At 37.6% G+C, this 27,419-nt stretch overlaps 1 protein-coding gene across 1 annotated transcript; it reads left to right on the forward strand.

Moving 5' to 3' along the window:
• The first annotated feature begins 643 nt into the window (after nt 1–643).
• Nucleotides 644–27,070, forward strand: LOC740860 (uncharacterized). Its single transcript, XM_001143083.4, has 3 exons — nt 644–842; nt 16,904–17,050; nt 25,019–27,070. The coding sequence occupies exons 1-3, from the start codon at nt 644–646 to the stop codon at nt 25,105–25,107; spliced, it is 435 nt and encodes a 144-aa protein (XP_001143083.1). The 3' UTR covers nt 25,108–27,070.
• The last annotated feature ends 349 nt before the right edge of the window (nt 27,071–27,419 follow it).

The following is a 27,419-nucleotide window of genomic DNA, read 5'->3' on the forward strand; positions in this document are numbered from 1 at the left end:
AATAGGATGGTGACTTAACTCAGTTGGGGGTCATTTTATTGCCAGTTTAACTGGTGTTAAATTAGTGGGTATTTAACTGTCACTAAAACAATTTAGGGCTCAATTCGCCAAAGTATCATTTTTACTAATATTTTAGTGAAAGTGAAGAATCATTCCTCCCGATGCTGTAGTGTCATGCTGAAGGCACCACTGTTCTCTAGTCCACAGTAATGAAACTTGCATTAGTAAAAGTGGGCTGGATGCCTACTAAGGAAAAAAATAATCTCCTTGAGAACCTGGTATCTTGCTGTAGTTTATTGCAGTGAAACCATTTTAACATCCCTTTTCACTGAATGAGATTTTTAAAATCCATAAATCATGAGCCAAAATAGTATAATCCATTCAATATTTCATGGAAGACCTTTGCTGTAAGATTATTGTGTTGAACTCCCAAATTTTGATTTTAGGGAAAAAACACCCACGCACACACACGCACGCGCGCACACACACACACACACACATTTCCCCACCAACAGAAGAAACATGATCAACTCCAAATTCAGAAAGATTTACAAATGCCACAACACTGATATCTACCAGCAAACATATCATTTCTTTGTTTCATAGGACACCAAGGATGAATAATTCATGAACTCCATTTCACATGCTTATTGTGTCTGGTGGCAAAGACCCCGCCCGCTCAGCCCCAGGAAAGCTCAGGCACTTTGCTGCAGGCACAGTGCTCTGTGCCATCCAGGGACCAGCCGTGTGCTCTCGAGTTACTGGAGCAGCGCAAGCAGCTCCAGTGGTCTCAGCTGTGGAGACAGCTGTTTGCCCACCGTCTGCGATGGCAGAAATGTGTGGTAGGCTTCCCCCTAACAGCATGGCCCCCCCTACACAACACACACACACAAAAACAACTCCCAGGCCATGCATCATACACACACCACCACCCAAGGGGTGAAAGAAGCCCCATCATGTGGGGACCAGAATGAGCAATGCACCACAGTTTAAAAACAACTCTTTATCTTGTATGATAACTACTGGAACAGAGGTGGTAGCCTCTGAACCTAAACCTTGTCATTTATGTATCAAAAGATTTGTGCATGCGTGAAATTCAAAATGATTTATTGTTTAGTTATTGCCTTATTTACTTACTTAATGGATTGATTGATGTGCTAGGATCCCACAGACAACGGAGGCTTTTTTTTTTTTTTTTTTTAAGATTGTTTTAAAGGAACTAGATTGCAAGCAAAGTTTCAGTAGCACAGAAAGTCAGCTCCTCCTTACTGGTTTGTATTCATAATGAGTTCCTTTTGGCTCTTGCCTGCTACCTGTCTCTGGCTATTCATTGACACAAAATACTGCACCTTGCACACTGTGAGAAGTGGCAGGGATGAAAGAATATTAAGCACGAAGGAGTAAAATATGCAGAAAAATCTGGATCCTGCAGCAGGTTTTAGCCAATAGAAGCATCTATAGTAGTAACTCTTGCATGGTGCTTGGGCTGAAAGCGATAGAGCTGCTTTAACAATGGGAGTTATCAGGATTCCATCTGGCATTATTTCTCGACAGAGGAGGGAGTTGCAGACAGAGGGGTCTCACATTTGAATTCCTCTTGCAGACCTAGTATCATCTGTTTCTCTTATGGACCTTGAACTTACTTTCATTTTATAGGGATATACACCTGAACTGGTTCTTGTAATAAAATTATCTAAAAACTTTGAAATAACTGTTATAAGAAAAGTTCCACAAACCTCTTACTAGCTTGCCTCTTGAATTTTATTTATTATTAGAAGTGCTAATTTTTTAATCACTCATGGTGAATAGGAGCAAAATCAAGGAGGGGGGTGCTCGATTTATTTATAGGAATTAGATGGCAAATTTGTGCATAACTCTTATTTGATCGATGTTCTGCGCAAGCGACATTTACGTAGGATCCCTGTAACCTCTTTTCCAAACAAACTCTAATTTGACATAATGCAGCGGAGAATGGCACCAGTCATCGGGCTTGCATCAGAAATGCATTTTATTTGGATTCAATTCAGACTCTTAACGAACTGGTTCCCATAAATGCAGCAGATGGGAGTGAGGCAAATGGAAGAGTGTGTGGGGCCTCACACCCGGCACCCACCACCGCTCCACTGTACTAAAGCCTTTCCTTAGTTAGCTGGTTAGTTAGTTAGCTAATTAGTTAGGCACATTCCAGCTGAAACTTTTAATTATAATTAACATATTTATCCTACCAATCCACCAAATTGAGGCATGAAACACTACAGTCCAGCCAAGGCAAGGAGATTCTTTCCTTCTCTTTCTCTCTTGACTGATTAATGTGGTGAATGCTGCCAGAAGATGGTCTAACGGTTTATAAACCTGGCAAAGCTGAAGCCAGGCCTTCTTTTCTGAAGGTCAATTAAAAATGCTAGCTGCACTGTAAACAGAATTCTCCCTAGAAGAATACACGCAGTGTCCAAAGTGGTCTCTTAATACAAAATATCAATTTGATTTTCCTCAGGAGATTCGCTCTCCTTTTGCAATGCAAATATTTTCAAGTGTACTAAACACGTTTTAGCACCTCAACATAGGCACTAAAACTATTTGCATGCAAAATTACCCAGAGTAGGCAGACAGGCACAAGCTTATGCTAGCACCATATGTGCTAAAGAATTTGAGCCAGGAAACAACTAGTATCTGGACGTTATTTACAATTTAAATTTAATTTTACATTATTATTCAAATGAGAGCTTATATATAAGTCTCTATTAAAATTAATGCTTCATATGGAATGAAATTTCACCTAAAAATTATATTTTTAATAGTGCTGGGGGCTTTTGTTCCAACTAGATTTCAACCATTCAAGAAGTATAATACAGCACTTTTGGTCCTTGTCTTTCAACTGTATGAGAGGTTCATTTTTCGTTCTAAAAAGTTCTCTCAGAAAGAATAGCAAAATTAATTTTGATTGGAAGGCCCAGAAATCAACACAAAACATAGACCAGGTCCAACACATTAAAAAGCATAAGTGATTTGAGAAAATACACACTTCCTGGAAATAGCACAGAACACTGTCCCCACTCAGTTAAAAAACACCTTTTTTTTCTTTCCAAGAAGCTCCACATGTTTTGTGAACAGGGGAAGTGATTTTGGTTTAGCATTTAGTTTGCAAATTGCAATGTGGCATACTGTCCCCAGAAAGTGGCACTTCTTTATGTACTCAGAACACAATTAACCCTATTATTTCTAGTATGCTTTCAGTGTAGCCTTAAGGAGTAATCTTCTTAAATCTATCGGTAACGATCGAGTAGAGAGCTTAATGTTCATCTGTTAATCCGTATCAAAACAGAACACTGCTTTCTTTATCTTTTCGAGTAATTTTCTATGTCAAGTTTGGTAAGATTTCATGTCTTTAATATCATATATTTAAATATGCAATAGTTTATTTTTATGTTTACATTAGGGAGGGGAAACATTTAAGTGAATCAGAATGATTATTTCCAACTCTCTCTTCGAACTTTCTCTTACCTAGGGGGTTTACAACTGAATTCCGAGGCTGGTTGAGAAGTACTACTATCAGAGTAATCCTTTCCCCGGCTCTCTGCTAGGTTATCTGCAGATAGTTACAACTGCAGTTTATGTGTACATTATATATTAAGGTTTATTGAGATAAAGATAATACTTGGTGAAGTGCTTGGAAATTATTACTTATAATCCATTTTAGCTTAAATCTATTACAAAAAGGAGAAGTATATTTTAAACACTAGGCTGTGAATAACTGCTTTTTAAACTATAGCTGTGGAAATGAACTTGGGGTGAAGGGAATATAAGAAAAATCAATATGCTATATTTCACCACAAGGACGGCATCAAATATACCCAGAACATTAACTACAGAGGATTCTTCCTCCTGGATTAGAGATAATCAAACTTATTATCAACCTAATACATACAATTTTTCTTTTGAAAACTTCAAGTATAATTCTAGGTCACACGTCTTTTTTTGCTTTCTTTTTTTATGAGCTGGAGGAAGAAGCTGCTTTCTTTCTTGACTTGCAATCAGTCTCAGAAATGTTGAATCACTGCCTAGGTACATGAACTCAATTCTGAGCAGCTTTAATTTACAGCAGCCAACATTTCTATAACATAAGCTCTCTAAAAGGGGCCCACAGAAGAACCAGAAATCTGTGGTTGTGTAGAAAGTTTAATGGGAATGGAAAATCTCCACGTTTACACGTCTATTCTTGCATATTAATATCATTACATTTAAACTGTGGTTTGATTTCAAACATTGAATTAATTAAGGGAACTTCCAGGTCGAGTTATAATGCCAAATCAAATGCCAACAGCTCCCTCTACTGGCTACTAGGGGAAAACATTTGATCTCTATCAATCAGAAATTTGTTTACTTATTTAAAAAACATCTTCACCAAATTAAATTTTGATTAAAAAATGGCTAAGCTTTTTGGTAAACCTGAAAGATGTTCACTTATAATGACAGCAATACAAATGCTAAGAATTTTAGAAGTGGATAGTTACATGAATTTTCTCGAACTCTCGGCTTCAGGTGATCCGCCAGCCTCAGCCTCCCAAAGTGCTGGGACTACAGGCGTGAGCCACCTCTCCTGCCCAAGTTACGTGAATTTTCTAACATCAGTAAACAACTTCTGCCCTCTCTAAAAAACATCTGGTCATTCCCTTGCCTAGTACCCTCTATTACACAGAATTTGGGTTAGGGTTAAAATATAATTAAGGTTAGGTTTAGGGTTGCATTTTCTCCAACCTGACACAAATATCAAATTTGTTTTCCAGAAGCTGAGAAATCTTAATGGAAATATCAAATTTCTACACGATGCTTCCTTGTCTCTTGAGCTCTAAAAAAGACAAGAAGAAAATAAAAAGAAGTATCTATTGTTATTTCATCGAGAATAAATAGATCAGTTGTAAATTGTTTACAGTTTTGAAGCAAAGAAACATTGGATTCTTTTATTTCAACTCTGATATTTGATGTAACATGTAGTTTAGTGAGGGCAATAAATGTTAAAAATGTAAAAAGTAAAATGCATTTTCTTCTCAAAGTCCTTGCCCAATCCTTCTTGGAGACTACCCTCCACCACCTGAAACAATCAATCTATTTGGTTTCACTCATTTAGAGTTGTCTCTCCCTCAAATCCACCACCCCCACAACTCTTGGCCTCCTTTTCACACAGCCATATTCCCTGAACATAAATGGAAAATGTAATAGCACACTCAGAAGTTTTCAAATCCCACTCATTTCAACAAGTGAGACTTGACAAGGTTGATGTGATAGGCTCATGTGAGAGGTTTTAGAATTTTGACATAAATGCACTGTGAAGGAAAACCTTTCTTTTTTTTAGAAAGGAAGAAATATAGCCCTACAGAGACAAGATCTTGCTCTATGGATGTTCTCTGCCTTAACGATGAGGTCTTTCTTCCACCGTACCCTCTTACCGTATAAACTTTGAAAACAAACTTGCAATTTTGTTAAAGATTACCTAGATAGAATATTTCACTCCTCTCTTTCCCTTTCTGTCTCCTCACCCCAGCCCCCCATACACTGTCTCAAAATATATGTATCCTTCATCTTTGAGAAGTGAGCCCCTTTTGTTTAAAGAACTATCCCTGCATCTTAAACTTTGTATCTTAATTTAGGAAATTACTGATTTCTTAAAGCATCTATAATTGGTGTCATAGCCACAGAGAATCTTTTTATGATGAGTTCTTCCTTGTTTAACAATGTAATTATTGTTGAATTACAGTATATCCTGGCATGCAACCTTTTCAGGAATGTTCTTATTTCATGAATTCTTTTAAAATACGAATTCTCTTTTTAAAGTTGAATTTTTCAAACATTAAGTTAAAACTGTAGCTTTGGAGTCAGACAGGTCTTCTGGATTCAAACCTTACCTCTGTCATTTATAAACTGAGTGACTAAGGCAAACCACTTAAACTCAGTGATGCTCAATTTCCTCATTTGTAAAAAGGGAATAATGGGACACCTCTACCTCATTGGGTGGTTGAGGTTGCCTTGAGATAATATATATATAACATGCTTTAGCAGAATGCCTGGTACATAATAAACATCCAATGTTGCCATTCCTGCTCAATAAACAAGAGAAGGTCTTATGGGAATGGAACAATGTAACTGATTATTTTATTTCCTGGGGAAAAATATGCACCATAGTAATCCAGCGAAGCTCTGAATACTGATGACTTTGATCAGAAAACTGAAAAGTAGACACTATTTGAAATAAGGATTCAAGACTGGATGCAGTGGCTCGTGCCTGTAATCCCAGAAGTTTGGGAGGCCGAGGTGGGCAGATCACTTGAGGCCAGGAGTTCACGACCAGCCTGGCCAACACGGCAAAACCCCGTCTCTACTAAAAATACAAAAAAAAAATAGCCAGGCAAGGTGGTGCACACCTGCAGTCCTAGCTACTCAGGAGGCTGAGGCACGAGAGCCTTGAACCTGGGAGGCAGAGGTTGCAGTGAGCCAAGATGGTGCCACTGCACTCCAGCCTGGGTGACAGAATGAGATTCTGTCTTAAAAAAAAAAAAGAAAGAAAAAGAAAGAAAGAAAAAAGAAAAAAAGAAAGAAAGAAAGAAAGAGAGAGAAAGAAAGAAAAGAAAGAGAGAGAGAGAAAGGAAGGAAGGAAGGTAATGCTAAATGACGAGGCAATGGGTGCAGCACACCAACATGGCACATGTATACATATGTAACAAACCTGCACATTATGCACCTAAAACTTAAAGTATAATAATAATAAAAAATTTTTTTAATTATAAAAAAAAAGGAAGGAAGGAAGGATTCAACTTTGATAGGTGAAGCAGACATAATTTTTATCTGGCAGAGCACAGCAGGGTATCCTCCCTTTGGTACACTGTTTACAGGCGAGCAAAGAGCCCAGGGAATAAAGTTGTCCCTAATGGGTCACCCACAGGGAACATCTATTGGACAATGCATCAATGTCAGATTGTGAAACGCTGGAAGATTCAATCGTTTCAAAATCCAGGCCCTAAAGTGTGTAGATAGATCTTATTCCAACCCCGCCTCCAGCACCTACCGGCTCTGTGACCATAGGCCAGTTTCTCAGTTTTGAGCTTCATCTTGCTATTCTACAAAGTGAGAATATTGTCTAACTCACAGAGCTGGGTGAAAATTTGTGACCACGGATTTTTGTAAAAGATCTGCATGATCTGGCTCCTTCCTTCCTTGAAGTCTCTTCTGCTTTAACCCTGATTCTTGCTCCGTCTGCTGTAATCAGACTGACCTTTTTGGAAGCCTGACCCTTATGCTTGCCTCCTTCCCTCACACTCTGTTATGTATTTAATTCCTGTTCCTTCATCATATCTTAGCTCGGTCCGCACTTCCTTGTGGAAACCTTCCTTGATCTTGGTAAATAGATCCCTTCTGTGTGCTCTTCAACTACTGAAACAGAAAGAGTTCCCTTGTCCCCATCTCAGGGCATGTGATGGGGGTGTGGTTCACGTCTTCAGCGCCCCACTGCTCAAAACCCCTAGGGGAAGCAGAAAGACGGGCAGGTTGTGGGGCTCTGACCCCACGGCAGTGTCTAGGAGTGAATGTTTACAGCTCCTGAGGCCCCAGTGGGAGTGTATCACCTTGTCCTCTTTTAGTTCAGCTGCCCACAGGTGGCGTGTGTTCATCAGCTCAATTAGACTCCTGCCTTATCACAAGGACAGAGTGCTTTCTGTACCCCGGGGTTCTTGCCTTGGTGTACCGGAAGCATCGGATCACAAGTGGGCTTGGAGAGTGAGTGCAAGGTTTTATTTAGTGGAAGTAGCTCTCAGCAGATGGGGGAGCCAGAAGGGAGATGGCGTGGGAAGTTGGTTTTCCCCTGGAATCGGGCTGCTCAGCAGCCAGGCTGTCCTTGGACCGCCCCGGCCAAACTCCACGTTGTTCTGTGGGTCGTTGGCCTGCCGGCCTGCCGACTTCTGTCGGTGTGGTCTTATGGCGGTGCATTCCTCTCAACGTCCAGCTGCTCGAGTCTTCTTCAACCGATGTGTTCCTCTCAACGTCCGGCCGCTTGCGCGCATGCGCGCCAGGGTCTCCAGGTTTTTATAGGCACGGGATGGGGGCGTGACAGGCCACGGAGATCTTGGGAAATGCAACATCTGAGCAGGAAAACAGAAATGCCAGTCCTCACTTAGGTCGGTGGGCACAGGCCCCTGGGTGGAGCCCTACCCAGGGACCCGCCCTTCTCTACCCAGCTCTTCCTTGCCCCGCTCCCTTATCACCACCATATACTTCTGCACTGTGGCACTTAGATTTAATTTTATTTGATTGACCATTTCTCTGCTAGACTATGAGACACCTAAGGGCAAAGCGTGTCTGTTCTCTTCAGCATTGTATCCTCAATGCCTGGCAAAGAGTAGATACCTAATAATTATCTGTTAAATGAATACATGGAAATCCAGCGCATAATAGGTATTTGGAAAACGGTAGTAATTACTATAAAATCTTAGTATCACAGGGAGGTTAGACATCTTCTAGAAGTTACTCCAAACCACTTTTCCTTCAAAATGTCTCCAGTAGGTTCACATGTTCATTCTTAAGATCAGTGAGCAGAAAATCAAGACCTCAAAATCAATGGGTGCCTATTAAAATCTAGGCTTATTATCCAATGGCATCCTCATTTCTCTTGGTTCGCCTGAATTGAACTCCTTTTTATAATTAAAACAATGTCTCAGCTGCAAAGAGCTACAAAAGTGATGACAGTAACTCTGAACTGTGCACTCCAACATGGGATTTTATGCAGTGATAGGACTGGAAATTATTTACTTTGTGAAAAGAATCCTGTTGGGATTTCTGTGCAAGTCTTTGTATACTGTGAGAAGCTGTGCATCTTTGTGGGGGTGGGAGTTCCTAGAACTCAGATATTCCTTAGTTCTCTATTTGCATATTTACTCCACCATACACCTCCTTTAAAATTCTGTCACTGGATGGAAGTGGCAATAATGCCTGGGAAATATTTTAATGCCATAATAAACGTCACTGGAAGTGTGGCAGCACAAGAAAGAAAGTGTACTGGCAAACCTGGAGAACAATTCATTTTTTTCCCCATGCATTAAAAAAAAAAGAAAACCCTAGATGAAGGGCAGGAAGTGTTGCCACTTTATTGGCCTTCTAGTCGCATGCCCTTATGGACATATCCCTTTAACCTGTGTTATTAATATTGATCCCTCAGGGCCCAACACAATTTCTGCTTCCTCCCTGTTCTGACTACCCCGGGATACTCTGACCATTTTTCTGAATTCCCATCATGCCTTTTTGCTGCTTCATTCTTTTGCTAGTGATTTCAGAGGTTTATTTTTCTCACTCAACTACCTAGAAAGGTAGGGACACAGGGAATAGGGATCATGCCTTTGAGGAAGGGTAGGTAAGAAAAGTGGAGACCATAGATACATGTTTAGATTTGGAAACAGCAAGACCCAGTTGGAATTTCATTTCTTAACCCTTAACTACCAGTGAGACCCTGGTCCAGGATAGAAGCCTCATTTATAAAAGCAGACAGGGAACATACCTTATCTTACCAAATTATTGTTAGAATTAAAATAGAATAAGGCTTGGAATGGTGGCTCATGCCTGTAATCCCAACATTCTGGGAGGCCGGGGCAAGAGGATCCCTTGTGCTCAGGGGTTCCAGACTAGTCTGGGCAACGTGGTTAAAACCTCTTCTCCACAAAAAATACAAAAATTAGCCAGGCGTGTTGGCTACTCAGGAGGCTGAGGTGGGAGGATAGCTTGAGCCCAAGAGGTTGAGGCTGTAGTGAGCCAAGAGTGCACCACTGCACTGCAGTATGATTGACAGAGTGAGACCCTGTCTCAAAACATTAAATAAATAAAAAAATTAAGTTAAATTAAAAAGACTAAAATGTGGCAAACTAAAAAGTTTGCCTTACCACACTTCCTCTTACCAACTCACTGCTTTAAAATTTAGCTAAATTAATTCTGTCGCTTTTAAATGCTTTTCTGGATTTATTTCTATTTTCTGATTACAAAACATTAACAATATTTTTTAGAAAATTTGAACAGTTCAGAAAAGTAAAAAAGAAGAAAATTCAATTAACAGCTGCCGTATTTGAAGAATTACTATGTGCAATGACCATACTGTTTGATATATTTTAATATTTATCCTCTTCAATTTTGGCAGCAGTCCAGGAGGTAGATCCTAATGTTAGTCCCATTTCACATGAAACAATGAAGGCGAAGTGTATGTAAGGGAACACAATAAGTGATGGACTTCAGAGTCAAAGTCAGTCATTCACTCCACAGCATAACTACTATGCCAGCATAGTCCCCCAAATCATTCATAAATCAACTATCTCCCATCATAGAGCAAAAGCACACACTATTAAGATATTGTGGGTTCCAATATTTCCTTCCAATTGTATATTCACACACACACACAACTTACATATGCACAAACGTACATACACAGAGCTATGAGGTATTTATTTAAACAAAATTGGGATTATGCTGTATATGTAGTTTTTTCCCATTAGCATTATATGTTTGGCACTTTAATGGTATAAACATTCTTTGGATATAAGCTTTTAGCAGTGACTACATATTGCATTTTTTTCTCCTCATTGAACCATCCCCTTTGACTTTCAAATGATTCTCAATCCTTACTGTATAATTTTTCTTCAGGTTCAATTTACCACAAATGAGGATTATGCACATTATAATTTTCAATATGCAAACTATTTATTATCGTAAGGAGATAATTCTGTAACCTCTCAAATGTAACATTTGTAATTCAGGCCCTGTAAGGAAAAGGCTTTCATAATCATCCTTCAGGTCCATTTTTTAATAGTGTTTGAAAAAAATAGACAACTCTGTTAAATTAATTCATCCCATGGTACCAAAATGTATTAACAAAACACTGAAAGGCCAACAATGAACCTTCCCGTATCATTTCAATGAGTTTTCTCACTGGTCTAAGAAAGACAATGTGATCTAGCTGGACATGGACACAAAAGGTCTGGATCCTAACCACAGTCACTACTTACTACCATGTGACTCTGAGCAAGTAAATTGACCTCTGGGAGCCTCCGTTTCCTTATTGTAAATTATAATAGCAATATTTTCTCCACCGTTGTGTAGGGTAGTGATGAGAATTAAATGCTAGAACACTTTGTACATCCCTATATTTCATTGTTATTATTACCTAGATTGGCCTAACTAAACAACTGTACATTTATCCAGAACGAAAAATCACAGAAAAATTATTTACTTTATCCTTTTAAAGGCGTAGCAATGTCTACGAAATTCACAGAGGTTCTCTCTGTTCTGGAATAAAATTAACAGATCATTTTTGTTCCACAGAAGGGAAAAACGTACAGAGAAAGGGAATTGACCTGTTATTAATTAGACATCTCTGATGATGCTTGACTTTTTTTCTCCAGCATTGAGTTCTATTTGAAACTTAAAATTGCTTCTGTGTTTTTAATCATTTGGACTTTTCCTTTTCTTGGCTCCATAACACAAAGCCTCATTCTGCTTAGAATACAGAGTGGGCAAAACAGAGCCATAGTTGCTCCCTTAAATGGAGGCCTGGTGTCTTCTCTGACTATCGCTTATACAGGCCCTTTTGTGCCTACCAGCAGAATGTCTCACCCAGAAAGCAGAAGACCTTCAGTAGGCTTTTGGCATGGATGTGTTGGGACCTAGCTCTCTACTCCATTGTTTCTTTCTTGGTCTACATTCTCTTGGCACCTGTGTATTGGCCTACTGTGTAAATAGCCACTTTATATAAAAATCCAGTAAAGGGTGAACTTAGTCATTTCTATTGGTTTCTGCCCTCCTTCTCATAAAAATCTCTGGTCAGAGAATCATATCCCAACTGGTATTTTAGCTGCAGTTTCTGTTCTCTCTTTTTTCTGAAAATTTACTTGTCACATTATTTTTGTTCTCTTACAGATTTTTTGGGGATATATCCCTCAGGAAGTAGAAAATTCTCCTGGTGTTATCAGAATGCAAATCTGGGCCAACATGATATTATTTGGGTTTGATTGCTTTGTTTATTTAATTTTCCTGTGCTTTATTTCAATTGAGTTCATATCACAGTGGCTATGGTTCCACCAGCCGCATATTTCCAAATGACAGACTCCTAAAAAATCTTTTACTGCATCTTTTGTTCTTAAATATCTGTGTTTAGCTGTAGAAGGCTCTTGAAAAATGAATCTGGCTTTCCAGAGTCATAACTTTCAGCAGCATCTGTCCCTTCCCCCCTATAATAATGAGACTGTTGTCTTATTTTTTAACCTGAGCTTGAAATCCCAGGAGTAACATTTTTCTTATACTTTGTGTTGCATGTGTGGTATTCCTGCACCATGAAGTAAACAATATTATGGTTTACCTCAGTAATATAAATGTTTACATAAAATTAAAAGGAAAAGAAGGAGGAGAAGGAGGAGAAAATCTCGTTAGAGTTGACTTTCAACTGGGTTCATAGTTTACATGCTCAACTGCAGGTTGTAACCCACCTCTTTAAGAGAAATTCAAATCCTGTGGTTACTTGCCTTCAAACATCAAAACATCACTATTTAGCCTTCTATTATGTTTAAATGAGGAGAAAGTCAAATACAAACTGTTAAGGCAATTTTATTTGAAAGTCAGATTTCAATATAATATACCATCTACCTCTTCTCCTTCACTTTTGAAAGGTTCTCCTGACTGCCATACTTCAAAAATTGGAGCAAGACATTCTTCTGTTATATGAAGGAGGAAAAATCAAAGTCTTATGATGGGGAAAAATAAGAGTTTTGCCAGCTGTAATCCATACTAGTGAAATGATTCTGAGCAAGATAAGTAATCTCTTGGAACCTCAGTTTCGTCACTCACGGAGCATGAATAGCAGGACCTGCTTCTGAGGGAGTTTGTGGGCATTGGCATGGTAGATGAGCAGATCTCCTAGCCATGGACAGTTTCAGTAGCAGTGGCCCTTCCCACTCCAGGCCTAGTAGTATATCTGAAAGTTTGCCATGGAGGGGGGCTGCTTGGGTTAAGGTCCCCTGTGCTGAGCAATGGTGTAAGGGAATCAGAAAATGGAGGAAATCAGAAAAAGGAAGGAGTTGAAGAAAATGGGAATGTAACTGTAAACCAGTACTTGCTGTTTTGTCACCTTTGGTGAAGTTGAACAAAATGAAAGAGTGAAGGTAAAACAGAGCTTCCTGGCTACTGCCTTTATTAGTTGCAAAGATGGGCAGAGGACTTATAAGGAACTCACAAATAATTCATCAGACTTTTTTGAGCAGTTGCTTTTGAAGATTTGGTGATTAAATATTAACCCATATGATGTTTTTCCTCCTATCTTAGCTTAACAGAGTAGGTGGCAAATTGTGTGCACTCAACAAAATTTTTGAATAAATATATATGTTAAATATGTTGAGGAATCAGTCTTTTTTTTTAAATACACAATTCATTTTAAAAATAGAAATTAAGTTCTTATTATATGCAAACACTAATAAGAGTATGCTACTCAGTCAAACACTGCTCTTGCACTAACACATTTTTTTTTTTTTATTTGAGACAGAGTTTTGCTCTTGTTGCCCAGACTGGAGTGCAATGACACAATCTCAGCTCACGGCAACCTCTGCCTCCCAGGTTCAAGCGATTCTCCTGCCTCAGCCTCCCGAGTACCTAGGATTACAGGTGCCCGCCACCACACCCAGCTAATTTTTTTTTTTTTTTTTGTATTTTTAGTAGAGATGGGGTTTCACCATGTTGACCAGGCTGGTCTCGAACTCCTGACCTCAGGTGATCCGCCTGCCTTGCCCTCCCAAAGTGCTGGGATTACAGGCATGAGCCACCATGCCCAGCTTTGCTCTAATACATTTGGAGAAGAAAATGTGGATGCTACCAGAAGTGTGCTAGAGCTGACTCACACCCACTAGTGAAAGCCAATTGTTAAATTGTCAGAAATTTTCAGGCCAGTTGCTAAAAATAGCCATTGTTAAATACTAAATATTAAAAGTAGATCTAAAACAAAAGGCAATACTCAAACATCATCACTTCTGAATTATTTTACTACCTTCTACTATTATCTGTGTTCTTGAGAAGATCGACATCTACTGTATCTGTACAATGAAAACACTGTATAACAGCGTATTGCTGTGAATTCCAAGTCTGTATTCAATGATGTCTCATTGGTAGTTTAAAATCTGCCATGTGGTATTTGCACCAAGGAAGTCAGCAAAGGCTACAATCAGAGCTATTTTATCCTGGAGACCTGGTTGTTAAATGGGCACACCACTGGCTCTATCTCAATAGAAGACTGAAATAATAGTTTAAGACCATATTACATGGCCTATTTATAATATCTAAGTTCAAAAAATGTTTCATATGCTTTCGTATGCATTATCCCATTTCAAATAAAGAAATAGAAGCTTACATTCACACAGCTCTTAAGAGATGCAGCCAGAAGCAGAACAGATGCTTCCAGATTCTGATTTGACCACTCCATCATCTGCACCCACTCTGATTGGTAGTGGAAGGCCACCTTGAGAAGTCCGCATGGTGTCTCGGCTCAGCAAAGAGTATGGGAGAGGTTGGTTAGTAATGTCTTCAGGGACTATGGAGGGTTAAGAAAGACCTCCCTTTCAGTTATTTGACTTTTTGGCTTACTCCTCACTGTCTTCTGTGAGACAATATAAATTTAAGTACTTGGTAAATTATATAAACAATAAGTCTAAGCTACACTGTGGATGTATCTGATTTTGTCTATATTAAATGGAAGGGAATAAAGTCTTGATCAGTTCAGGGGAGAAAATGGGATTTGAATGGAAATCTGAAGAAAAGAAAGGATCCATCTGGTTGAGAGAAAAAGGCAAAACATCCACAGATACACACAGAGAAGGAAATACAATGACCATCCTGGAGAAAAATGAAGTATCCAGTTTGGTTGGAGGGAAGGATTTATAGATGGGAGTGCTAGAGAAGGGGACTGGCAGGATAGATAGAAACTGATTACCAATAATCCTAAATGGCAATATTAAACTTTGATGCTAAACTGGTACAGGTTTGCAGGAGAAGGGAAAAGTTGAAGAAGAAAAAGTATTTTAGTGACTGCTTTAAAAAGTTTATTTTTTAATAACTATGCTTACAGTATACACTTAATTGGTAATATATACCATGTAATTTACCTTGATCTATGCCAATTAGACCAAAAATATATACTGTTTTTAGTTTATTAGGAATGAAGAAAAGGTCCTCTCTCAAATGCTGCAACATCAGGCATCAAGAACTTAGTAAATTTACCTATGGCTTACTTCATAAAGTATTAATAATACACATATATTGTGCCATAAACACTTAAAACATGGTGGAAAAATATAATGTTTCCACACCAGTTTATAAAAATTCACTATCTGTAATATTGTCTTGGGGGAAATATCGTGTATACATTTGAAACAATTGTAAAAGATGCTCAGATTCAGTTAATATTGCATGTAGACTGTAGATTTACACAAGCCAATATTCAACAAATTGAATCTGAGTGATACTGTCAGCTCTGTTAATCAGCTGAAATAAACAAGGAAATTCAACATACTGGTAATTGAATTTTCTGATTTTTATATAAAATAAAATATTCAGTTTTATCTTTAACTTCCCAGAATTGGCAACTATACTATATGGAGCACAGTGCTCTTTCTGCACTCAATGTATGTGAGGAAACATGTCATTGGCCTCCCTGACTTTAAGTTGACAAGCACACATTTACAATGTAGACCTTAGATTCGCTCAAGACAATTAAAACAATTCCAATGCAAAGGGACCTTACAGAAGAATTTAATGATGGCGGAGGCTTTTGATTTTGATTTGTTTTGCATTTTTTTTCCAAGGAGTTTTTAAAACAAGCTGTACCATGATCAATCAGTGGCCATATTCAGAATGAGCTAGAATGAGTATTGAGAATAGAAGCAGGAAGATCAGTCAGGAAGGTCTGATTGTTTTCCTGTCCCAATTTTTGTGCAAAGGAAATTTTGCTGAGGGCAGGCACCAAGTACAGCTCAGACTTATCATGTATGATGTGTGCATCTCATTAGTCACTATACCTCACTCCTTTTTTTTTTTTTTTTTTTTTTGACACAGAGTCTCACTCTGTCGCCTAGGCTGGAGTGCAGTGGTGCAATCTTGGCTCACTGCAACCTCCGCCTCCCAGGTTCAAGCAATTCTCCTGCCTCAGCCTCTCAAGTAGCTGGGACTACAGGTCTGTACCACCATGCCCGGCTAATTTTTGTATTTTTAGTAGAGATGGGGTTTCACCATGCTGGCCAAGCTGGTCTCGAACTCCTGACCTCGTGATCCGCCCACCTCGGCCTCCCAAAGTGCTGGGATTAAGGCATGAGTCACCATGCCTGGCGCCTCATTCTTTTCAATACAAACTGGCTGGGACATAACTAAAGAGGAATACAGTAGAGTGACTTAGAGCTATGGCTCTCTTGTCAAACTATCTGGATTGAAATATGGGCATAAGCTCCTCTTTTCTGTAAGATGTTGATAATACCCACTTTGAAGAGTCAGTGAGAGGAGTAACTTCAGTGACTAATGTATTTAGCATATATTCAGGCACATAGTGAGCAAATTGACTATTAGTAATATTATTTAACTGATGCTGGTGGCCAAAGAAAGTATGCTATAAACAATTTGACCTGACCACAATAAACAATTACAGAAATAATTACAGAAATTAAAGACATCTGGAGCTGCATTTGATGGGTGTTGGGGGAGAAGGGTATGGCAGCAAACACACGCATGTTTCCTTGGTGCACCCACCTCAATGCATAGACTGCAATGGTCATGTAACTCTTCTTCTTTTATTCCATTTCCCAATCCTGCTGATTCCCCACCTTTCTGAAGGTGGTTTTTATTTTCTCTCACAAAGGTCCCAATTTGGGCCCCGAGTCTGCTGGAGAAAAGAGAAAGGCTGAGAAGAAGCCTACCTTACCTGTGGCTCTGGGTCTGAGGATGGCCAGGAGAACAGAGAGCAAAGCAGAGCCAATGCAAGACCTCTGGCCCTGGAAGCCGAAGGGTAAGAACAGAGAGAAACCTTGGAGAACATTCTTGCATAGAGTTTATCTAATAGTGACAGAAAAAAAAGGAGGCTATAACTAAAGCCCTCCTGAAAGAAGGTAATTATTTTTCTACTCCATCTTACTTCCACCTTAGATGTTATATTGACAAACTAAAGCATTCTTTCGCCTCCAGAGAATTTGGCTGGATGAGAGTTTTTAATTTGGCTGGATCAGAGTTTTTAAAAAATGAGCTTTCCTACAGTGTTTGATCCAGTAAAGCTTCATGAGAAGGTAGATGAAATGTGAAATATTTAGATTGGTATTTACCTGCATATTGTACAAGAACTCACAGAGGACGCCTCCTACCAAGATCAAAGCGTTGCTATTTATACTAAAAATTGAAATACTGTGGAAATCAACATTGCTCGACAAAAACTTCAAAGAGAAGTAAAGCCTTCATTTAAAAAATGTTTATTTGGAGATATTTTCCTAATTTTACCTCTCTTATGTCACAACTGTTGAATATGCTCATTTACATTTATGTTGAGGATACCATAAGGAGAAGTTTGTTTGTTGTTGTTGTTATTTTTAAAGTCCCACAATTTCGTAGTTCCTAGACTTTTATATTATTTATAAACAGCAAATAAATATGATAGTTATTATTACTTATGACTCTACTCTGACCAGTCACTACATACACACTGTCTCTAAACTTTATACCAATTCTGCAAATATGTTATTTTTCTCATGCTACATATAAGGACACTGAGGATCAAAGTTTAAATTATTTTCCCATATTCACTTAGATAGCAACTAATGGAATTGGAGATTTTCAACCTGTGTTGAATGAATGCTTCATAGACACCACATGCCTGTCATTCTGATTATCTTCTAGCTCAGCAACCAGGAACTCATGACTGACTCTAATGATGAAAATCTAGTAAAATTTTTTTAAAAACCAAACCCAAGAGAATCATTTTGTTAAAAATGTTGGCTTATGAGAACAGAAGGCAGCAAGGCAAAGGGTTCTGCCCTACATTTATCTAGTAAGGACTATAAGCTTGTGCATATTGCTTAGCTTCTCTGAGACTTGGTTTCATCATGCCCAGTAGATGCTGACACTGGTATCCTCAACATTAGCCAACAAGTGCACCTTTGATGGACATTCAGGTTCCAGAGTAAATATTCTTTCCAAAGATATCACTTTACCTCTGGTGTCTATGAAGCATTCATTCTGTCCCTGCTCATTCCCTCAATGTGTATTAAGCACTTACCAGAGGCAAAGCAGCATGTTGAGTACAATAAAAGCCATATTATGCAGTGGGCAGTTGAATGGCATTCTTTGACATGAACTTACAGAAAACTCTCATTCCTTATTGCACCACCTAATATTCCCATTCCTGACTCCACATTTCCTATGTTTCCAAAAAGAAGTTTTTCAGATGGCAGCAGGATGCAGGAATCTTATTGGAACTCAAAGGCGATATGAGATTTGAGCAGCTCAGATGGTTCATTCCTGTAGTGTAAAGTATTTATCTTCTCAATTTGAAGAGCAAATGTTAACATATTTCCAAGTTGTTGTTATTGAACTGTAGTTACTTAACCATAATCACCTAAAAAAAAATCTACAGTAATCAATGAGTGTTTTTTATATTTGTAGTTGTTATTCAACTTCTGTAACAATCCTTTTTATTTATTTTTACTTTAGTAAATTAGATAAAATTTAACAGTTTAAATGGTAATCAAAAACCTAAAGCTTGCTACCAGAAAATAGGGTTTTGGGTTTTTTTATTTTTCATTTACTATATTTATATGACTAGGCCCATGTCCCATCCCCACCTCCCACATGGTTCCTATATTTACTGCCAATTTTTACGAGTAAATATATGATGTAATTTTTCTCCTAACAAGCTGCTGTGACTGTTGGCAGTAGAAAAAAATAGGAGTTGGACACAAAGGAAATAAATGGAAGAACAGTTGAAGAGGCCCAAAGACTCCTATTGGGTAAAAATGAAAGGAAGAGTGTTTGATCACAAACCATATCTCTGAGGTTGCTTTCTCCAAATACTGTGAATGCAAAATAATTTCATTCAAAAGCAAATATGAGTTTGAGGATATTTTATTTTACCTGAGGAAATCAAAAGGAATAAAGAAAGAAAAACTAATGATCGTCAGTACCTATATTACACAAGGGCACAAAGTACTTGGCCAGAAGGCATCAGGTCAGAGAACAGTTCTTTACCGACTGCCTCCATTTTGTCCAAACCAGGATTTCTTCTGATTGATTGGTGCCAGTTTATATGGATTGTTAAATATTTTGAATAGCACCCTTGGCTAGTGCTCTGTAAACACTGACTTAATTCTCACCACAAGCCACTGAGGTTAAGTATTATTATCCCAATGTACAGATAAAGGGATTGTGAAATGAGGAGGAACATTCACGTCCACAGTGGTTTGAGACTCTTCCTCAGGGGTCAACTCTTATTCCTAAACAAGTACAGAGCTGTACCTTTCGCATCTCTGTATCTAGTGTCTAGGAGAGTCCTGCCATGTACTTGGTGCTCAAAAATGGTTTACTCAATTGAATTTAACAGACAACTGTTCATTTTACTGGGATGAAGAATATCTCCCCTACACGTACAAGTTTCACATATAGGTGAAACTTGGTTCACATGTGGGGCCCAGCTCAGGATTTTGCAGTCCCACCTTCTCTTTCAGACTATAACTATAGGAATTTAAGAGTTCTACCAGTTTACCCCAGCAATAAATACATTGCAGAAAATGTATTACATTAATCGTTCTCCCTCATTATAATGCATTTCTTCTCAAGAAAGAGGCAAAAAATGCTAGAACTCTACCCTAAGTGAATGTGATACAGAGGAATATTTAATACCAATGTATTTATAGCAGTGTTATTTGTATTAGACACTGAAAACAAACTAAATATCTAAGGATGGGAGAATGGCCTAATTAATCATAGTTAAGATGCATGATGGAATGTTACGCAGTCATGGTGAATCACATTTTAATTAATTTGAGATTTTGTATTTAATAAGCTTTTTATTGAAGTGTAATATACAGAACAAAAAGTGCACAAACTATAAGTATAAATAATTCTCATTAATTTAAAAAGAATTAATAATGAGGCAAATACTTAATGGTGCCTCTCAAAAACTAACTTCTTTTCTCCTCAAAGAGATTCATTATTTTAACATCAAATAGGATATAGGGTAACAGCTATTATCACATAAGTGAAAAAGGATGAAGCAAATTGTACAGTGTTCTCTAATTATGTGATTATTGATATGTAATTAAATGTGCAGAAAAATGCTAGAAGGAAATAACTAAAATGTTATCAGTGGTTGTATCTTAGCAATCAGAATAGGGGTACTTTTATTTTTTTCTTATCGTAAATATACATGGCACTAATAAATACTTTTCAGGATAAATGTTATTTAAAGGAAACAAAATATGTTAAAATCCATTGTAAACATGTTTTTTTCATATTTATCAGAAGCTGGCACTATTTTTCTAGTCCTAAAATGTAAAAGAGCTCAAAAAGTTGCCTAGAAAATTAGGCTATTACATACGATTATATTTAAAGCAATATATCTCCTATTAGAACATGGATAAAATTATGATATGCTTTTGATTATACCATGGACATTAATTACTGAGAACCATAAGTTCCCACCATGAAACTACACATGGTATGGTTAATTCTCCTAGCCAGTGTGATTTTTGCATTGCTGCCAGCACAAACCTTATAAGGTTCTCATTGTGCCAGTTTTGTCACATTCCAGAGAATTTTCTTCCCATCCTTATGGCTTTGCTTGGAAAAGAATGACTAGAAATGATGCTGGAGATCATAAGGTCAATCTAGCCGAAATTGTACTGACAAAGCAGCAGAAGTTTCTGGAAACAGATCTAGAGTTCTGGAAATCGGCCAAGGTCCAGGGGTGTGTAGATGACATGTTCTGCATTTCGCTTAAAATTAACTAGAAAAAAAATTGTATCTGTTTGCCTTTGTTTTTACAGAAGTCAGGTAATATATTGATGTGAGAGTAGAGCTGTGGAGAAAGATTTAGCTCCTAAAAATGCTTTAAATATATAATCAAGATTAGTTGGATTCTTTCCTTCTTGTCCTTCCTCCTAATATTTCTTTCTTCAATTGCATGTTTATTTTGAAAACAGATTAGAATTTACTATTCAGAGGGATGTATGAGATCTACAGGGAATGAAGCAAGAACTAAATAGAAAACAAATGGAAAGGAATTCAACAAAATAATTCACAATGTGATTTATCTAGGAAGAGGGAATCAGAAAAACTTTCCTAATCAGAAAAGCTTCCCTCTTGGGAAGTCCATTTTCCCAGAAGGAGCTGGAGAAAGGAACAAATGCTTCATCACTGATGGTAAAAGCCTGTCCTCTATGCACACAGAGGGCCCTGGTTCCGCTCTGCACTGTGGAGAATTTCCCAGACTGAGTTGCCCAGGTTGTGGAGAGATTGAAAACACTGAGCTGGGAGAAAAGGAGTGGAAATTGTTAGGAGTAACTATGCCTCAAACTTCATAAATAGTAATTATGTTTGCAAATTTTAAGCTTCAAACTGCTCTCCTTATGGTTCAGAAAGATACAATTTTTCCTGGAAAGAAAAGCCCAGAAAAGCGAATGTCTTAAAAAAAAAAATCACTGCTTTAATAGTCAGACTGTAGAGTTTAGTGGCCAGCAGTGACCCAAAGTGGTAATTTTTCAAGCCTTGACATTTATTTAATGCCTTTAATATGGTTATATAAAAGTGTTTCACATACACACTATTAATATTTAGGTGCCAGGTGGCTGCTATGCATAGTGTTTTATTATTTATAAGTCTGTTTCTCTGGTTCACAGGGAGATGAGTGGCTGTCATTGACCCAAGAAGGATTCTTTTAACATCATACATTAATTTCTTCAGAGAAAGAATAACATTACCTTATAGTTTGGTGGTAGAGCAAAATATATTAATTTTCTAGATAGGGTCAAGAGAATCGCATGGCAATTGTGCATCTGTAGCTAGTGAGGACTATAAGCTTGTGCATATTGCTTATCGTCTCTGAGACTCGGTTTCATCATCTGTCCAATGGGAATGTTAACGATATTTTTTGAAGGAACACATGCCAAATACCTGTCAGAGTACCTTGAAAATAGAACATGCTTATAATTAGTTTCCTACCTTCTTCCATGAGTCTCAGTTTTCTCATCTGTAAAACCAGTGGGTTAAGTGTGGAATGTCGAATAGTTTCATTCCATATGATAACGCCAAGCAATTGATATGAACTGCTTACAGCATTCATGAAAAAGATTTGAAACCCAATGTGGGAATATCATGAAAATGCTAAGTAGATGATTCTTGCCTACCTTGGATAAAGGAAAAAAGTGGCTGCACGTGTGCTGCTGCCTGTTTCTCAGCCCTCCCAGATACCAAAGCCTCTGGTTTTGAACTTGACCTTTGTGTTCATGAACTACCTTGGGTGGAATTAAGGAAACCTAATTAGGATCTTTGTTGCTAGCACTTTAAAGCGTTACTAATAAAATTCAAATACAGCCTGGCAATTTCCCTAGTCAGTTTAGTCAGTTTAGGGACTCTTATTCACAGACATTGCACAGAAGCTTTCCTTGCCAACTTTTGGCCAGTGAAGCTCTAACTCAAAGGCTGGTATTTGAATATTTGCCAGTAAAAACAACTCTGTGGAGTTTTATTACCTTACATATTCCTGAAGGAGCCAGGATAAGATCTCTGCTTATCTTATTTCTATAAACCATTCCATGCACCTTACTTCACTCCTCTGAATTTCTTAGGAAGAGAACAGAGAACAATATAGTTGGAAGAAATTAGATGTCAACAATTCGATTGTTAATAAATATAACTAAGAGTGCAATTTCAGAAATTAAATGTATTATTAGGTATAATTGCTAAATTTGTTGAAACTGATTTTTTAAATATTAAGTTCTGTTTTCATGTGTTTTTACTTTTATTATTAAAAATAGCAAATATTTTGAAAACATAATTTTTAATTGGCTCCAAATCTGACAAGTTTAACCTAGCCATCATGATTGGGATTCATTCCATTCTAGTTTTTGTGTATTAGAATATACACCAGAACTTTTTAGTGGTTGTAAATAGAATACATGTATAATTTTGAATTCTAATCATTCAGTAAGAATTATATTTTCTCACTTTTCCGATCTTCATTATAAACAAATGAGGTTATTTTAATTACAATATAGTATGTCACTGGCATTTGGGTAATAATTAGTTAGCGTTTTACTCCTCATAGGGATTTTATATTGTCAAGGCCAAATCATGATTTCAACTTAGATCTGTTTTCTACACAATCCAACATGGGAAATCACACAGACTGACAAAGCTGTCTTGTTGTTCTATTGAAAAAAAATGTTTTGTAAGAAAAATAAAAGTAAAAGTCCCATATCCCATTTTAAAACAAAGAATTGAGAATATGTCCTAGCTAAAACATTTTAAATATATCATATTTTATAATAAATGCAATTTCATTGCTTCCAAATAACTCATGGAGTTTGAATAGTATCCTGAATGTAATGATAATGAGTTTGAATAGTACACTGAATGTGCCATGATAAAATGACAAGATGATATCTGAGATTATCATTATCATCTTAATGTTTGTCAACAACATGAGAGCAGACACTGGGTCGTATGCTATGGAAATGAACCTTGACTGGGCATAAATGGAAAGTGAGTGGAATGTGGCCACTAGGGCTCTGCTTACGTGAATGTCTAAGGAACTGCCACAGGAAATTTTTTTTTTTAAGAGTTGAAATAGGGAGGGAGACATCACACGCCAGGGCCTGTTGGGGGTTAGGGGACAAGGGGAGGGTGAACATTAGGACAAATACCTAATGCATGCAGGGCTTAAAACCTAGATGATGAGTTGATAGGTGCAGCAAACCACCATGGCACATGTATACCTACGTAACGAACCTGCACATTCCCAGAACTTAAAGTAAATTTTAAAAAAAAGTTGAAATATAGTTAAGAAGTATAATATAGACTGGTTTCTGAAGAAGACAGCCTGGGTGACCTTTTTGTGTGACCACACAGAGTCTCTTAAACTCTTTGTTTCTCAGTTTTTTCATCACATGGCTGATGTAAAGATTCAACAGAATAAATATGTACAGCTCTTTGAACAGTGGCTGGCATACAAGTACTCCCTCAATGGATTTTAGCTATTATACTACAAATTTGTTTCAAAGACATGAAGCGGAATTGGAGAAGATTCTGAATAAGGCATGATGCCTGTCATTCTGATTATCTTCTAGCTCAGCAACTAGGAACTCATGACTGACTCTAAGTATGGAAATCTAGTAAAATTTTAAAAAATCAAACCCAAAAGGATCATTTTGTTAAAAAGTTTGGTTCTCGAGAAGAAAAGCAGCAAGGCAAAGCATTCTGCCCAGTAGATGCTGACACTGGTATCCTCAACATTAGTCAAGTTCATCTTTGATGCTGTCATTGTCTAAAATTATCAACAGCAGTACCTTGAGGTAACAACTAGTGACACATATGCCAGTTTGCCACTAACAGAAAAAAATGACACAATGCCAATGAAGCTGGAGAGAATAACAAAATATGAGATGAAGCACAAAAGAATGTTCCCAAACTTCTCAAAGGAGAGGGACTATTTCTGAAGGTAGAGTCAGAGCTAGAGGGAAATTTTGTTTTGTCATGCTTATTGTTACCCACAGGCAGTTATGATATATCAAAGCCAGGTTTCAGGTGGTGTGCACAGTGATATGCTACAAAAGTCTAAAAATTGATTCATTCAACAGGTATTTACTGAATACCTACAAAGTGCCAGGTCTTATGCACTTGCACAAGTGAGAGTCAGACAGATTATATTGTAGAAACAAAGGACTACAAAATCTCACTCATTAACAACAAATGTTATTCCTTATTTATGCTATAGGTCTCTCACAGGTCAACGCTGGATCTACTCCATCATCATCTTCACTAGCACACCCAGTTCGATTGAGGAGCCTTGACGTGGGATATTGATGGGATTTTGAGAGAAAAGAGAAATGGTGAATCAAGCACTAATCTCAAAGCTTCTGCACAGAACTACTTACATGTCACTTCCTCCCATGACTATTCCTAAATTCAGCCAAAAGGGGACACATAATCTCTTACGGGGGAGGGCACCACGGGGAGAGAAACCCGAATATTTGGTGAATAGTAACACAATCTACTTTGTTATAGAATCTGTCCTCAATGGTCTTACAGTCTAAGAGCATTACATTTAGTTACAGTAGTCTTAAATATGATACTAAATGAATTGAATAGCCAGACATCTGTGAAAGTAAAACTGTGATAATACAAAGTCAGTGTGCTTTTAAGTTTCAATTGCTTAAAGTTATTTGGAAGTAAGGATCACATGAGTTCAGAGCCCCAGGATTCAAAAATAACTCCAGAATCTTTTATCACTCCCCAAAGGAAAAGCAATAATAAGTAAGTTACCAGACATTCATGTAATCTCTCTGAAACTGTAAGACTAACAAAGGAAAATTTTCAAAAGGCAAAAATACTTTATTATTTATTTGCAATAGAAATTATTCAGCCGGGCGCGGTGGCTCAGGCCTGTAATCCCAGCACTTTGGGAGGCCGAGGCGAGTGGATCACCTGAGGTCGGGAGTTCGAGACCAGCCTGACCAACATGGAGAAACCCCGTCTCTACTAAAAATACAAAATTAGCTGGGTGTGGTGGCACACGCCTGCAAGCCCAGCTACTCAGGAGGCTAAGGCAGGAGCGACAGAGTGAGACTCCATCTCAAAAAAAAAAAAAAAAAAAGAAAGGAAGAAAAGAAAAGAAAGAAATTTTTCAGTAAATACATACAACAGCATTGATGGCCTGGAGACATACCACCTTCCGTTGTGATCCTGGCAGATGTGATAGATTCTACAAGGTTGGACAGGTTAAATTCTTGCAAGGAAGTCCTTTCTGGAACACCCAAGAATTACAGAAAGTTTAGCTCTCTTTCAGATGAGATTTCATTCTCAGTTTTGCTTGTTCCATGACCCTTCCAAACTACACACGGGATTCTTTTCATTCAGTTGCCTTGGCCAACATTTTATCTCCAATAATCCTATTTTATGTAACTGAGTTTGCCTTGCCCTTTACTGCATTTAGGTAAATGGAATGGTGTTTTTTAGACTTCTGAAACTATTTGTAGACCTTTTCCTTCACAAGTTTGAAATAAATGTGAGGCATTCATTTTATTCAGACAACACTGAGCCCAATTCACTTGGGAAAATGCATCTTGATGGGTAATTCATCACCCAGAGCCTGTCCACTATTCTGTTCCTCCCTGAGAGTAAATTAGGCACTTTGAAAGGTGCATTAAACTCTTCCTGGCTACTAGGTACCATTTAGAACTGTGGGGCAATAATTTACTTAATGGTACCTTGGTGACCTCAAAAAGTTTATATTGTTTTGAAAGCTCTTAATTTTCTCCCACTAAATAATTTATGCATTCAGAGGTAGGGTGTGCTTATAAATATGTTTCCAGAGAGACAACAGCTATTGAATAGCATAAATAAGATAAAATAGTCATGCTAGTGTAGAAATTAAATGTTCACAAATGTGTTATCTAGTCTATCCATAGAATAAAAGTGTAGCTTATCAAACAATTATTGCTTTGGATTTCATTTTTTAAATTTACAAGACTGTGTTACATTTTGTTGTAATTAGTAATGCTTCATAGCTACAAGGATTACCAGATCCATATCACTGCATTTTTCCATAGCACAAAACACATTTATCCAAAGTAAAAATAGTGTGCTAAACATACTGAAGTTTCTGACAGACACTTACATTTCCCTTCATTCTTTCATTCACAGCAGAGTTTCATCCATACTAAATAAATTGGTTAAGTTTTGATACCTCCCACTTTAATCACTCATCTTATGTACTAAAATGAATCAAATTAAGTTTGAGCCAACAAATAAAAGTGATATGCTTTGAGTTTTGCTGTCATTTGGGATAATTAATAATAAAAATAAACATTGCATTCATCAATTCTAAGAAACAAAGATTTTCACATTTTAATGTCTCTAAAATAAGAAGATGTCGTATAATTGATGGTGTGCCTCAGCTCTTTTGGCAGCATTTTTTCTCTCATTGTCATAAAATGATATTACATTTTAGTATTGATGGCAACTTAAATTTTTGAAATATAGCAGGACAACTTGTTTTGAAATATTGAAAATAAAGCTCTATATGAAAATGGAGAATGATTCCAAGAATATGAACATATCACCTTTTAGGTGGCAGAAGTTGATAATGTTTTCATATCCATTGCAGTCACCACTGT

This window comes from Pan troglodytes, chromosome 11 (genome assembly GCF_028858775.2).
Source record: "Pan troglodytes isolate AG18354 chromosome 11, NHGRI_mPanTro3-v2.0_pri, whole genome shotgun sequence".
In the NCBI taxonomy this organism is placed as follows: Eukaryota; Metazoa; Chordata; class Mammalia; order Primates; family Hominidae; genus Pan; species Pan troglodytes.

Coding starts and splice junctions, on each gene's coding strand:
- LOC740860 (XM_001143083.4), top strand. CDS start 644: ATGCTTATTGTGTCTGGTGGCAAAGACCCCGCCCGCTCAGCCCCAGGA. Junction 843..16,903: donor TGCGATGGCAGAAATGTGTG/GTAGGCTTCCCC, acceptor TCTCTCACAAAG/GTCCCAATTTGGGCCCCGAG. Junction 17,051..25,018: donor CTGGCCCTGGAAGCCGAAGG/GTAAGAACAGAG, acceptor TTTATGCTATAG/GTCTCTCACAGGTCAACGCT.